The 15,297-nt window shown below is 37.4% G+C and overlaps 1 protein-coding gene across 7 annotated transcripts in view; it reads right to left on the reverse strand.

The window, feature by feature from the left end:
- ANO4 (anoctamin 4) overlaps positions 1–15,297 on the reverse strand; it is a 244,889-nt gene that overhangs the window by 10,098 nt on the left and 219,494 nt on the right. For all 7 annotated transcript variants that reach the window (XM_058420325.1, XM_058420324.1, XM_058420326.1 and 4 more), the window contains 7 exons: positions 13,577–13,613; positions 11,048–11,159; positions 9,889–9,946; positions 7,099–7,196; positions 4,635–4,777; positions 3,448–3,600; positions 2,018–2,165 (listed from right to left, as the gene is read on the reverse strand). In XM_058420325.1, coding sequence (XP_058276308.1) covers positions 2,018–2,165; positions 3,448–3,600; positions 4,635–4,777; positions 7,099–7,196; positions 9,889–9,946; positions 11,048–11,159; positions 13,577–13,613 — 749 coding nt within the window. The remainder of the gene's footprint in view (positions 1–2,017; positions 2,166–3,447; positions 3,601–4,634; positions 4,778–7,098; positions 7,197–9,888; positions 9,947–11,047; positions 11,160–13,576; positions 13,614–15,297) is intronic.

Below are 15,297 nucleotides of genomic sequence, written 5' to 3' on the forward strand. Positions count from 1 at the left end.
TTAGAAAATGTCCAGTTAATCAGAGGAACTCCATTCTAGAAGATCCCAGGGTGATTGAGCATTGTGAGGGCCAGGCAAAATTTAGAGAACACTGAATAGGAGAAGTTATGTCCCCTGTTGAAGGGCTGTGGGTATCAATAGAAGGCTCAACTTTGGTGTTTGTAAAGCTGAGGAGATCTGGCCAAAATGTGTTGTGCTGTTCATTCTGCACTGCCCAAACAGGTAAGTGTAGGCACAGTATTCAGCTTGGTGCAGAGTATAATGCACAGTAAGGGTTGGGGATTTTGTTTTGTCTAAATAGACTTTACAGTCTTTGAGAAATTATATTCAAACACCATCTGGCTTTGTCTCCATACTGATTAGATCTGGAAGTTAATTAAGTTCCAGTATTTTTCTAGTATCATTGTGTGTCGTATGGATCTAATACCTACAGACGTTTTTTGAAAGAAAAGAGTACCTCTCTCATTTAAGCTATTCAATAACAGATGGTCTTCACACTTTAATTTGAGAAAACTCACTATTCCTGTGGATTTTTAATACCCTCCTGCTTTTGTAACAGTACTTACTAATAACATTATTCAGAATGCTGACATAAACAGTTTTAATACAGGTTAGCTCCTTCGAAGTGTTGCTACCTGATGGTTTCATCTAGAAATTCACTCAAAAAAGCAGCAGAAGTATGAAAACGGTGTATTAAAGGTTTGTGAAAAGAAGATGAGCCAAACTGTGAGTCAAAATACTTCCCATATGCAGAACTAGTTCCAAAGCCACTTAATCATATTTGAGTCTTAAGAGAAATATTTCTAAAGGTTTTGTTTTTTCATGCACAGTGGTCCTGAGAAAAATCCTTCTTTATCGTTTCTTTAGCAATGAAATTTGCCTACAGTGCCACAGTATCCTGGTGCTCTTTATAATGGCATGAGCAGAAGCACATGCTCAAAAACAACTAGCACCAGATCACTTTACACCTGAAGGGACTTTAACTCTTCATGAAAGTAAACTGAACATCTTCCCTAGCCTCAGCTAAAATGCCCAACTCCTTGCAGAACAGTAAGTTTCAGATCTGCTAATCAGGAGCTGCCGCACCAGATTCCCTTCTTCTGTCAGTATGCTTAAATGTATTGACAGTCAAAAGATGTCAAAAAGCAGCAATAGATGAACTCACTTTCTGCAGCAGGGAGTAAAAAAATCAATCTGCCTTATGTCCAATATGGCAATACAAGCGCTCTGCCACTGTCTACTGTTTAGCCTGGGTTTCTTTGAACAGCAGGTTTCCTTGCTAATGGTACTGCTAGAGCATTTGCAAATTGTGTCTGTGTTTGGCTGGATTCTGTGACCTTCCCGGAGCCCAACAGCTGAGATTTCACAAGTGGCCATGCAGCAACTATCTCATACTTGGTGGTAGTGTGCAAATGCTAATATAATCTCAGTGTTTAGCAACACTGAAAAAAAAAATCCACTTAGGCGGCAGGGATTCAGATGACAAATGTCTCCTGGAAGATTTAATCTAAGAACTCTAGTTTTAGAAGAAAAGCAAATTACTTTTCTCTGTAAGTATATCTTGATGTATTAGTTGAAAATTGCTTCCTCTCACTAGACACTACTTTTTTGAGTAATACATGCTGAATATTACATCAGGAAAAAAACCCAGTGTACACATTTAAAATGCTCAACAAATTCTTTAAATTTGCTTCAGAAAAAAAAAGAGGATTATATCCATGTACTACCAGCTGGGAAGTACAGCTTGGGCAGCATCCTGTCACACACACTAAATCTCTGAAATAGCTCTGCCATGTTTGCCTTGAATTCACATAATGAATCACAGTCACTCAGCAACCCATTCTGTAAATATGCAGAGCATCAGTACCCATGGCTGGGATCTGTTACCTAAACACAAACAACACATTTGGTTTAGTGGAATCACAAAATACACAGACAGTAACACTGCACCTATTCAAGTAGTAAGTTATTTTTGTGCACATCTGTTTCCCCACCCCCATCCCCAAAAAAACCTTACTTTTGTCCTGCTTCTCCTTGGCCAGCACAAGGTCCATACTTGTAAGCATAAACAAGACGAGGGATGAAATCTGATGTCACTGCTATAACAAATGCATTCGTGATAACAGAAAGAATTCCAATGCCTTCCAGGATCCCGTACCAGATGCCTGTTCAACAAGGACAGTATATTTGCTCCAGGAAAAACAAGAACCAAAGTGCCTGAAATACTGCATGGTCTGAAGTAGTTTTCCTCACTGCATAAGGTGTTTTTATGTAGTTTTTATCCAAGAGTCACTGAATTAAAAAAAAAAATTCTTATTGAACAGTAAGACCTCATCACTGTGAATCACAACAAAGGAAGGTTAGACATACCCATTGATTTTATGAGGCATTAAACTGCCCCTGAAAACTTTCCTGAATGTAATTTATTTTGAGAAATCATATCTGAATCAACATGGAAAAAAAAGTATTTTTCTGTACTTCTATTAATTACACTATACAACTGGTTTTTTTTAGAAATTATGTCTGCAGTGTATACCATGTACTGACTGTTGTCCAGGCTTGTGCCAAAACCCACAGATTTACACTGCATTCAAAGCTTTAATCAGACACAGACTTTAGGCACATGGTAGAATGTTCTAAGAACACAAAGCCTGAGCTTCTGCTGTTCCTTGATATGGGCTACAGATTTTGTCAATGCAGTTGTTTAGCAAGGTTTCCTATTTTCCCCTCTGAAAACACCAGGGATTCAGCATTGAGCAGAATGACTTTGTTTTAGAGTTCTTCCTAAAGGTGTTCTGCTTTTGCATACTGCAAGAACAGAAGAGATTTGTAGTCAAAATAAGTCCAGAGATTGTTGCAATAGTGTGTGGCTGGATTACTTCAGTTACGTGGACCTTGTGTTTAGCAATGCAAGTGTGACTCATTGAGAGCAAGTTGTCTGCTGGGACCCAGACCCACCCTGTCTGACCCACCAGGGACCTGGTGGGCATGGCCCCTGAGTCACAGGGAAGTTTGGTTTCGGCCAGCTAAATATAAATATATACAGGTCCCTTACAGGATGGTGGCCACTTTAACTTGGCTTTCATGTTTCATCTGATCTGTCTATTATCATGTTTCATCTGATCTGTCTATTATATTCAAATGCAGCACCAGCATGTGTTTGCACAACACACATGTCTGCCACAACAAATCACCTGCAGAGAACACTGATCACTTTACACCTTGGCTGCTAAGTCCCCCAAAAAATCATTAAAAGACATTTTCCAATACAGACTATTTGTTGCGTAAGTAGATTGGCATCAGATACTTGAAGCTTTTTTGAACAGCCAAGGGATGTATTATTAACTGGGCAGATGACAGAAAATACCTTAATTTGCTTTTACTTGGAGTGGTCAAAGCTTTAAAAGATAATGCATATATATAACAAACACCATACAAAGAGCTCACCTATGTCTTTGGCTCTTGAAGCTAAAGGTCTTCTCCACTGAGTAACAAATTTGTAAGCATCAAGCCGAATTTCTATAATATTGTTTAGTAAGGCCAGAAGTGGTGCCAGTGGAAAAGCTGCCACAAAAATGGTTGTGAAGCCAAACTGAAGAACTGGGGAAAAAAACGGAAATATCACAGCAAAATTGCTAGGATGTAATCCCAAGGTCTAAGACACCAAAGAGTGTATAATAATAAGCTGTATGTACAAAGTATACAGACACTTCTTATTATGTTATACTATATAATGGTCTAGTGGCAGCTGTACGGCTAGGCCTTGACAAAAGTTAGAAGAAAGAATGAAAAGAGCGAATGCACATCAGACCTGGAACGGACAGCACCATTTAAATTTTGTAATTTGGAGTGAAGTTCAGAGGCAGAAAAAATGTGCTTTTAGAAAGGGACAGTTTTACTCCAGCATCAACTAGGAGCTCTTAACACTTGCAAAGATTAGGGATGAATACATTTCTTTTAATAGTTCACATAGGAAGAAGTTTGAAATTCTGTTTAAGTTTCTAGAAGCAGGTTTTCAGTTTATCAGATTTCCCATTAATTTGAAAAGAATTGTGTGAGGGAGAAAAGGAAAAAAAACCAAACAAACATGACATATGCAGTTCAGTCACATAGGGCAAAAGTGGTTTTTTAGGGTTTTTTTTTTTTGAGCAGTTATTCTTCTCTCTCCACAGGATAGAAGAAGTGCCTCTTGGCAGTAAGTGAGTAAATATGTAAGTAAGTTTGTAAATATAAGGCAGTAAATGAGGGAGGATTTTAAACATAAACAAGCATGCAGGTCTGTACCATGCACTTCAAAGTGAAAGCACAAGGCAACTTTTTTTAGAAAATAACAGAAAAGTTCTTCACAAATATATGCAGATAAAAAGCTGGGCTCTGATTTGGAAAAACTAACCAGAATGGAAAGTGTTTCATAGCTGGGAGGTTAGCACACCATCAGCAGTGTGCTTAACTACATTGGTTTGGTTCTTAGAAACTTACTCCCATTCTTCACCTGACCTGTGAGAATGAAAATCGTTTTGCAGTCTCCTTAGCTTTATATAGTGATAATTAAAAGAATTCACCTGCCCACATCAACAAAAAAGCAACAATATTAAAATCTAGTGAAAGAGAGAGAACGAAGATTAGAGGCATACTCATTTCTAGGTATTCATCAAAGAGTCCATAAGCATTCATAGGCTGCAGATTATAGTCCTTTTCCCACTGTGGGAAGCTTGTTTTTCCCTGTGTGCCATACTCTTGCCGTAGTTTTCTCCTGGTCCACCAGTTTTGAATTAGCCTACATTTTAAATTAAATTAAAAAAACAAAGTAAAGAATATTAATGGATGCTTATCACAAAATTGGAAGATGTTAAGTGGGCACAACGTATCTTGCAAAATTCATTTCCCAATGTACAGGAAAATAGAGGATTAGTAATACACATGGCTGATGACACAGCATAATAGATATGAAAACAGATACAGCTGATGAGCTGTAATTTCAGCCTAGATTTGTTAAAATGGTAAAAGGATTTTGACATGTTTTCCTTATTTATTTACTTCTTTTTCTCTGCACAGAATGACAAATCACTTCAGGGCCTGTTTATAAAGCAGAATGCAATGCTGTGTGGAGATAGCTGAGCTCGGTAAATAAGGGTACTAATGCTTGATTCTTTCCTGTGCGTGTGACCTGGCAACTCTGCATGGCTCTACAGTGTGCAGGGTAACAGTCTCTGGGCAATCCTGGAAGGGAAAAGGCAACCCTGAATGGTATCTGCAGCCAAACATTCAGAGGAGAAAGGCAGAAAGAAGTGTGTGAGCTACAGATAATGCATGGTGGCTGAGAGATGGATGGCTGACATATGAGCTACCTCCATCTCAAAAAATGGGGAACCTGTACTGGACATCAGGGGGAAGATACTGTTCCCAAAGAAATGCATGTGTAAGACCACTGTGAAAGGCAGTGAGCCAAAAGTGAAATGAATTCTCACATCTGAAAAAAAACCTTATTCAGAGAGTTGCACTGGTTCGGCCAACAAAGGACTCTTGTTAAGAGTTAGTATAGAGAGAAAAAAACCACCAAACCACAATGACAGATTTTCTCTGAAATCAGGTTGGCCATTTTGTCTCAGTAAGAAAAAAAAGTTATAGATCACCCAAATAATTCAGTCCTTTTCCTGACAATGCTTCTCTTCTTGCCCTCACAGGGGCCGGGTCTGGTCTGTGAATGGTGCAAAGTGACAGCAAATAGTCATTGGATTTGGATAAGGGTTTGGACAGCTGCTTGTTTTCTTGAATCTTAGAGATTCTTTTTCCATATACATAGTTATCGGAAAGGTTACAGCTTTTCCTGTCGTCCTTAAAGAAATGTATGTGCAATTGAGTGCAATTCAACTGAATTCAGCTACAGATTACAGGGTTGCCTCCAAGTCCTCTGGCCATTCACATTGTGTTGGCTGCCATCAAGCTCTTAGCAGAAAGGTGTTTTTCACACCTGCTTTCAGCATTTCAGGGCTAGAAGGTGGACTGCAGGGTCTGGAGAGCAAACACATCTCTCATCAGAATAAGTTGAAGCATTTCACAGTGTTGTTACTGTGTCTTTTATCTTGTGATTTTCCTTGTGACTCTGAAGATTCACTTCACCTGAAGCAGTTTATTCCTATTAAATCACTTGTTCTTAAACAGTCTCCTCCTATCTCTATCAATCACCTTTTATTTCTCTTCTGTGCTCTTTGTTAAGTTTCAAAATCTGTATTAATAGAAAGCAGAGAGTTATAATGAAAACTGACAAAAGAGGTATAGAATGGAAAGAGAAGGATCAATACTGCTGCTACTGTTCCCTCCTGCCCATCCCAACTAATCCCTGCAGCCTTAATATCTGCAAAATACTGGCAAGGAGTGCTAGGCCCAGTAAAGATGGAGAAATAGCAAATCGCTCTGAACTTTGCAAGGGCAAACTTTCTGACAATGTCAGCTTTCCCTTGGATTTTCACACTTGCTAATTTCCCTTGATGACTATCCACGGTGTCTCTAGCATCAATTACATAGATCATATTAAACCTATGTTAATTGTTAATTAAACATGCTCATTAAATACTAATCAATAAGGAATGAACCAATATGAAATGAATAATTGCAAACCTTTTAGCTAGGGCACAGCTTCATATTACCTTGGAAGATCACAAGGCAACCTGTCTCCATACCGGTCAGTACATTTTTCCATCTTTCAGAATGCATGTGCCAATAGTGCATTTTTTTCCAGCTCATACCTGCTCTTTCAGGCATCTTTTATCACCCAACAAGAAATCAAATTTAGAACTTACTCATATAGCTAAGAAATTATACATATAATATTTTTCATGTAACTAACACAGTGGTCACACAACTATTTTTAAGCAGTTTTAGAACACAGAATACAAGTTAACAAAATCAAGTACTTCCCCTGTATTACTTATTTGTTAATATTTATATTACACTTTCACTTTTGCAAATTTTGTCCAATGTGGAAAAAAGCCCCAAACATCATCTGTTTATCTGGAGTTCTGTATCCTGGGCGGGGAGGGGGAAGCATAAACTTAGTATTCTCTGACCTACAGAAGCATAGGTATTATATTTACTTACGGATATCCCAATTCCATGAAATTATTCCATGTCTGCTTTAACACCATTATAATACCCATTTGCATACAGAGATCAATAAGGCATCCGCTAGGGTGGCACTACAGAAAAAAAAAGAGAGAAACAAAAAGTTAAACAGAATTATACTGAGTTTTAAAGCATTTCTTGAAGGCTGTAAATGATACTGGATCATTTACTAAATAGAAATTAAATGCATTCTCTTTTTTTTAAAGAAAGTGTAAACTGATGGGAACAGATGACACTGTATCATACTGTCATCATTTTAAGCTTATCGCCTAATTCTCTGCAGAGTTCAGAGTCAGCTGAAACCTACACAGTTTTCACATTAGTGCTTCTAACGTGCTGTGCAAATGTGGGCAGGGCAAAGGCAAAGGCCACCAAGTTTCTCCGTTGAGTTCAATAGTTTTTGGGGAAGATGACTGTGCACTGAGTCAAAGAATGAAGAGAAAATTCCTCCTTGGTTGTGCATAAACAAAACAGTTTATGCCTAGAGGATAGACCTAGAACTATTAATTGAGTACTGTTTAACATTTATGACTGAGTAGACCATGCAGAGCTATTCTCTTCTCAAAGAACTAAAAATCTCTAACTGCTGAGCAACAATTGTTAGTGCTTCTTGCTGAGTGCTTGCTTGCTTTAGCAGTGGCTCCAGACCTTGAAGCTGTGATTCTGCTTTTGGGAGAGGTGTTCAGTAAGTAAATTTTACCTAGTATTGGAAAAACCAGAAAGGTATCAAAAGCTTTCTACCCTCTCAACAGCACTTTGTGCAATTGGCTTTGCAGATCCAAACCGTGTAGTTCAAGCTGTATTTTAAAATCTTGGATAATACAGATAAGTCAAACAAATCATTGTCACAGAACTGGAATTATATCTCTTTAACTTTTATGGAGAAAAATTAGTTATTACCTGGACTAAAATGAGACATTAATTTCTTATACATACCGCATTAACCAGCTCTCAGAACTTGGATCACCGCTGAGGTTTCTGTTGACCAAATTTAGCATCTCTTTAGATTGACGGGGTCACGGGGTTGTGTTTTGGGGTTTTATTCTGAGGGGGTTTTTTTACTTCTCTGGCATTATTACTAAATCATATCCTCCTGTTTTTCAGGAATCAGTCACATGAATGAACATAACCTCAGAGATGCAGGTGCAGTGTTAATGAAGCAGCAGCAATGTTATAACCAAAACATCAATAATATGTAAAGCGTGGTTTGAGCATGTCCACAGACACTGGACTAGTGTCGCTAAATGTCTTAGACTTGGCTAAATTCAACAGGTGAAGAGAGGGGTGTCTGAACGTGGTATTCTAAAGCAGGTTAGTTCTAATAAGACCTAGCTCAGATAGAGTCAATAGAGTAAATACTTCTTTTAATTAGATTTTTTTTTATTATTAGACTCTTTTTTTTTTTTTTTTCTCTGAGAAAAGCTAAACAGGGACTACTAAGAATAACTTCCATCAGCAGCTGACCCAACCTGTAACACCTCATTGCTGCACTTTTTTTCAAACCTGGTTCTCTTTTCCTTCCATCTCTGCTCCTGCAGAGAGATGAGGTTCTTTCTCTGTTCTCTGATCCCTCTGTGAAATGAATCAGCCCACTGAATCATCAGAAGACTAATTCAGCCAGAAAAAGGAAGTTTACTGCTGATACAAGGAACTGAATAAGTTCCTCACAAGACTGAACAAGCGAGAGCCAATGCAGAGGGACAGAAAGGAGCAAACCTCAGAGGGAGGACCCAAAGGAAGAGCAGAAATGTTTTCTTTTGACTACGGCAAGTTTTTAGGTCAGCTCTGCCTCAGACAGATTTTGGAGGGATGTTAAACAAAATTCTGTCTGCCAATTTATCAAGTATTCTTTCCTTGAATGAAAAGAATTCTCTACAAAAATAAGATGGTTTTATTCAAATTCAAATCCTTTATGTTTGTTTGTTTTTCTAATATTTGAATGGCCCTTATTAACCAAAATATTTAGAAGTGTTTGAAAATTCAAGTTGGCAGGCATTTTCCACTTACCATTTGTCATTTATCTGCAAAGTTGTTTCAATTATTCATCTGTGAAGCAGGAAAGAAACCATGGGATTCCAGTGTGCACATAGCAGCACTGGAAAGTAAAGGACTGGTCCAGAAACTGCTGCTGTTCACCTCCTATAACTGTCAAATGGGTTTTGAATTCTGAATGTATTTATTAAAAAAAAAATAAATAAAATGGGATTGGTCCTTGAGTAACTTGCAGAGCCAAACTCTCATTGCTTTTCATATTAATTTAATTTTAAAGACATGGGACATTATGCCAGTAGCTTGTTTGGGAAGTTTGTTTAGTTGTTTTGGTCAAATTTCACACACATTTTATGTGTCTGGATTTTTAATTAATTACTTTATTATTTTAGCTCTCTGGTCTGCAAGGCTAGAAAAACTGAGAAGAAATGATTTTTTTGGAAGCAAAAAGTTGTCAGATTTGTATTTGACTTTTGATTCATTCCAAGGATAAAATATTTCCAATGTAAATATATGAGTAATCTTTAAACCATCTGATACTACTGCTTGAATGTAATGCAAACATTAGAACTGCTAATATTGAAAAGGGAATATATATATCAATATGTAGATGCTTTTGTAGTGAATGGTAGTGCCGATACTGTGGAGTTAGACAGCAACTGAAAACCCAATAGCACACTCAAAAAATGCCCAGGCAGATTTATGTGTCTGCCTCTGCTTGCATTCATGGCATCTGTGGGCAGCAGATAAATCAGTATGCAGTTATTGACCACTCACCTCTTCCAGCCTCCATCTGTTTATCAGCCTTAAGTAGGCACCAGGGTGTCCTGTAAATCTTTAACACAGGAATATATATCAACTATGTTGTGTAAGCAGCCTGTTCACAGTAGTAAAAGAAAGCCCACACTTTTATTTTAATCTGGTGTTATCTTAATGTGACTGGTATAACTATAAAAGATGTTATGCTGTAAAAAGTTTTATGGGTATTCCTGGAATAATCCCCATGAAGGACTACAGATATTTTTACTTGCAGTTTTATTTCAATACCAGTACTCTGCTGCTGGATATTCAACATATGCAGAGCAGAGGGAAAATTTGACTGAAACTGCTTATGTGAGTTTGGAAAATGCTTTTCAACTGCCAGTCCATTTCCTTACACCATAAAATGCTCTGTGATGCCTGCCTTCCTGTGAAATCAGTGAAAATTTTAGTTTTCATTAAAATCCCATAATTTTCTAACTATTCTCCCATGTTTTCCCCACAAATTATTCCTATGTGCAAATAATCCATACTAATGGATTCTTCTATTCAAACCTTCTCTAGACTAAAAAGGTCTCTTTTTTTAGGAAAATGACAGAAAGAGATTTACAAATAATATATATTTAGATAGATACATAGATACACACAAATACATGTATATAAAATATACAATAATATATATATAATAAATATTTATGTATATCCCCCCCCCGATGATATCTCATAACTCACTCTTAACAGTTCAGATCACTTAATTGGAGCAGGTTTACTTCTAACTGAACTATCCTATCCTATCCTATCCTATCCTATCCTATCCTATCCTATCCTATCCTATCCTATCCTATCCTATCCTATCCTTTATTTATCTGTACAAATTACACACATAAAGACAGAGCGACATGACCTGTAAGTATAGTACTGTGAGATGCATGTTTCCAATAGTGAATTTGTTAAGTTAATATTGAGACCATGTGGTGATAAGAAATGAAAACTCTATCTGTTTCTGGGCTTTTGAAAGGAGTAGAAAATGACATTCTGTTCTGCTTTGCTAGCATGGAATTTGCATTTTGACATATGTGATAATATGGTCCATTTTGTTTCATTATAAACAATTTTATTTCTTCTCTCTACCTCATTTCACACATATGAGTGTGCAGTGTGCAGACATCAATCCTACCTTCCAAGGAAGAATGCTATATAAAAGGTAGAGCTGTTCAGATTGACAAACTGAAAAAGAAACATTTTCAGAGTGAAGCTGTTCTCCCACTCCGATTCGGTGCGAGGCTGCTCTGTGAAGAAAATTATCAGAGTTTCAGAGGCTTATTCAGATTATCAATTTCCCCTTGGCACAAAAGCTGCACACACCTCTAAGAGCTAGCAATATATTTGTAAATTAGCCCGCTGTTTTCAAAATACAACCTGGCAGAAGAAATTGTATCCAGAAGCAGCACTCAGCAAATGAGCTTGTAGAGACTTGGAAATCTATTCTCTTGTCTGTGTATGTATGTTCCCATGAGACTGTAAGAAAGTGGTTGAGGTATATGCGTATATTAAACATCCTACCTGTATTTAAGTGGTCTTTACAGGCTTGGGATCTTCTCTTATTTCTGTATCCTACCATAATGGCATTGCCACTCTGCCAAAGCTATTTAAGTGCCTTTTTCTTAGAGATGCCACACTGCACTGAAGAAAATCCTCCTGGTAATTCTGTAGGCCATGAAACTTTATTATTACCAGGAGGTAATTATTACATGTATCAGTGGAGTGCCACTGCATGACTCCCCTTACTTGTCCCAGGGTAGTCATCACAAAAAATCAAGTAAAATATTTCGCAGTAGATGGGCTAAGGAAAACGGGAAAGGGGAAGACATATTCTTGCCTTCGGGTATTGTTCCCTTATTCTCCATATCAAGAAATATCAAAACAGAAGTTAACAAAACAATGTCAATGTCAACACATGAGTACCATATTCTGGAACTATTTTCCAGCTGGCTGGAGCTTGTTGTTCGCTGACCATTGCTGTGAACAGGAGTAATCAGAAAAGTGGAGCTACTAATGGTGATTCTGAGTATCAAAATGATAGTACTCGTATACTGCTTCCAAAGCAGCCTCCAGTAAAGTACAGCAAGTACAGAAAAGGCAATAAACTTGATTCACTTAGAGCTGCTTTTTCATTAGATGCCAGTCTGCAGGAGGGTAAGTTTGACTACAACAAGGCTGCTGCAGCTGAAGCTTTGCTCACATGCCCATCAGAGACAACGGTGATGCTATGGAGGAGCACAGATATGAGTTCTGAAGATCATTTAAAAGCTGAAGAAGGGCATTCTCAATGTCCTCAATGTAGTTTTGCTGCCAGTTCTACTTTGAGCTTATTACACTGATAAAGATAATTCAGATCAAATCAGTTCCTTAGGCCACCAGAGTAAAAATCACAAAACTGTCTGAACAGGATTGAAAAATCTTGACCTGCTGAATTTTCATACAAGTGCTTTCTGCAGAAAGCAAATCGGCCTTGATGACCACCTCACAGAAAATAATCAAGCTTCAAGGTCTCTAGAATATGTCTTACTTTCCCCAGGCTATTGGGACATAGCTTGAACAATTCACAAACTTGAAAGTCATATTTCTCAACTGTAGCTAGCAGATATCTTCTCCATAGACACAGGATAGCAAAAAAAAAAATGTAAAACTACAGCATACAAATGAGGATTCTCAGTTTACTAATAAACAAAAGAATAAAATTCTATTGTACATGGATATGTTTTGAACACATTACCGATGACTTTTGGGATGTAGAAAAGCCCTGAGAGTAGCTAAAATCAGTGGTTTCCTTTGAGCATTAAAACATCAAAAGCTGTCCATCTGGTCCAAAATAATTTACAGTACATCATCAATGCACACAGGTTTCCAGGAGCTCAGAATACCCTCCTCAAACCACTTGCATACGTGCAATAATTTAGTTTGCTTAACAGGCCTTCAGCCGTAGTCTCATTTCGAGCTTCTTGACACTAAGAAGCCCTAGCCAATTGCCACCAACTACTGCGATCTTCTAAATATATCAAGATTTCCACAGATCCTGTCTGAGCCCCGGATATATGAATGATAGCCTATTGCTACCCTATTGACAGTGGATGCTCTCCTTAGAAAACAGGTTATCTTCCTTTAGCATAAAGACTGCCTTTATGAGCAGTGAGTGAGCTGAAAGGATTACTGAAATTTAGAACATCACATAGTTCAGGTGTAGGTAGAGTCATTTTTGCTCCTTATTGCCCTTCTTAAAGGCAAATGTTTGATAGCAAATCAGCACCTTGGTTTCAAGCTACGTACTTGTTTTCCAGAAATGACGCCCCTTTTCCATGTTTACAAACCCTGGAGGTTGTGAATGCTAAGTCTGTCTGAAAACTCATGCCTTTTCCTCCAAGGTAAAAATTTTACATTGAATTATAGTAAACAATTTGTTTACATTCTTAGATTGTAGGGGGTTGAAGCAAGAATAAAGGTGGATGATTGTTGTCACCACTGGCTGAATGACACAGTAGTTTATTTATATACTTTCTTATTAGAAATTTAAGAAAAACATTAATTACTATAGATTGCAAATTAGTTAGGATTTTTCATATTTCTGCAGACATTTTGAATTTTATCACGGTCTATGGACCAACAAATCAGTACAATATTATCCAATTTTATATATAATATTACTTACCTAAATTTGTCAGGAAAAGAGCAACCTTTTCATACAGCTGTAACAGAGAAGAAACAGCCTCTTAGTTACATGGCTGGCTCAAAAACATAGAACTGCTGTCTAGGGAGAGAACCTGTTGAATCTGACATGCAGATGATTCTGTGATGTTCTGATATTGACAATAAAATTACATAATAATACGGCAATGATATAATCAAACTAGGAAAAGTAGATTTTATATCTAATGCTCATCCGTAATACATGGAGAAGAAATGCGGTCACTATCCTGATTTTACATACAATTTGAAAAAGTGTAAGAGAACTTTTCCAAAAAGAAAAGCAGAAACAATAGCACAACTGAGATTTTGTTTTAGTTACTTATGGAACATTCATCTCAGAAAAAAAATAATCATCCTAGAAGGGCATGCTATGGTATGTTGGATATGTTGGTTATTTGGGACTTTTTGGTTTTGTTTGGCACTTTGGTGCTGAAAGGAAAGACATGGGGGGACAGGGTTACTTCAGAGAAAAATCTTTAGTAATCCCTACCACCAGATACATTTCCACCTCTGAGCCAGTGTAATTTTTCTAAATCTTAAATGACACTTTCCACACCTTCAGGTACCATGCTCTCAAACTCTCCAGGAGACTCCAAACTTCATAAAGACTACAAAACTAACTAGGAGGGTTTTCACAGTCAGTATTTACAAGGGAATTTTGAATCCATTAACTACATCACCAGCACCATCAGTATTAGAGTAAATTAATACAGTGATTTCCATTTGCTTTAAATTAGTCTGGAGCCTGTTCCTACAAATTGCTAAATGTCCTTAACTCTCACTGATGCCTACAGGAATACAAAGCTTCTCATATTTCAGGCTGAAGTATTTACTTACTCCTACACTGCATATCAGCAATGTTTCTTTTTATTTGCAGTTATCATCAGAATCTCTTGCTTAAATTATGTATTGTTTACAGATCAAACTGCCTGCTTAAGAACTGAAGTCAGCCTAAAATCTCTCACCCATGTTAACAACCACTTCATGCTTAGAATAGCTTTCCACTGCCTTTGGAGTAAATGGTTTTGTTTCAAGTAATGAAAAAGGTAGTTTCTTCTGGGTTTAAAAGCATCACTTAAGGGCAACTATAAATGTGCTAAATGTCTGGGTCATTTATATCCTGATCCCAGCAGGGACTGGGTTTTTTTTACAAATGTTCACTGTTCTGCAGAAGGGTTTATCAAAACTTCAGTTTGTTGCTATTCCATTTGGAACAGTAAGACTGTTAGGGATTCTATTAACAATGTTTGGATCTAATTATCTGCTATTGTAGTTTATCACTACTACCCTCAAGGGGCTCTGTTTGGGATCATATTCTGTTCTCTGTTCATATTTTCCATGAGGAATATTAGTGAGGAAAATTAACAGTTTTATATAGCCTAGGTAAAGCTAGTGATTGTTTTCAGGTCAGGCTGAAAGATTATCTGAGACACATTATGCTTGAGGATCTTCTTCTTTTGTTGTGATGGATGTGCCAGAATAGGTACCTAGTGCTCAGAACCTCTGGTCTGGATCTTTCCCCTGCTGCTTTGAGAGGCTATCAACTTGTATCAGAATCACTGCTGGTTTTCAAGGCTTCTAAGCAGTGAATTCTCTACTGCTATGCACATCTTGGTCCTTTCTAGTTTTATTACTGTATCATTTCTTGCTTTTCTGACACTTTTCTTGAGTTACACTTCATGC

Source organism: Hirundo rustica, chromosome 4, assembly GCF_015227805.2.
Source record: "Hirundo rustica isolate bHirRus1 chromosome 4, bHirRus1.pri.v3, whole genome shotgun sequence".
Classification (NCBI taxonomy): Eukaryota; Metazoa; Chordata; class Aves; order Passeriformes; family Hirundinidae; genus Hirundo; species Hirundo rustica.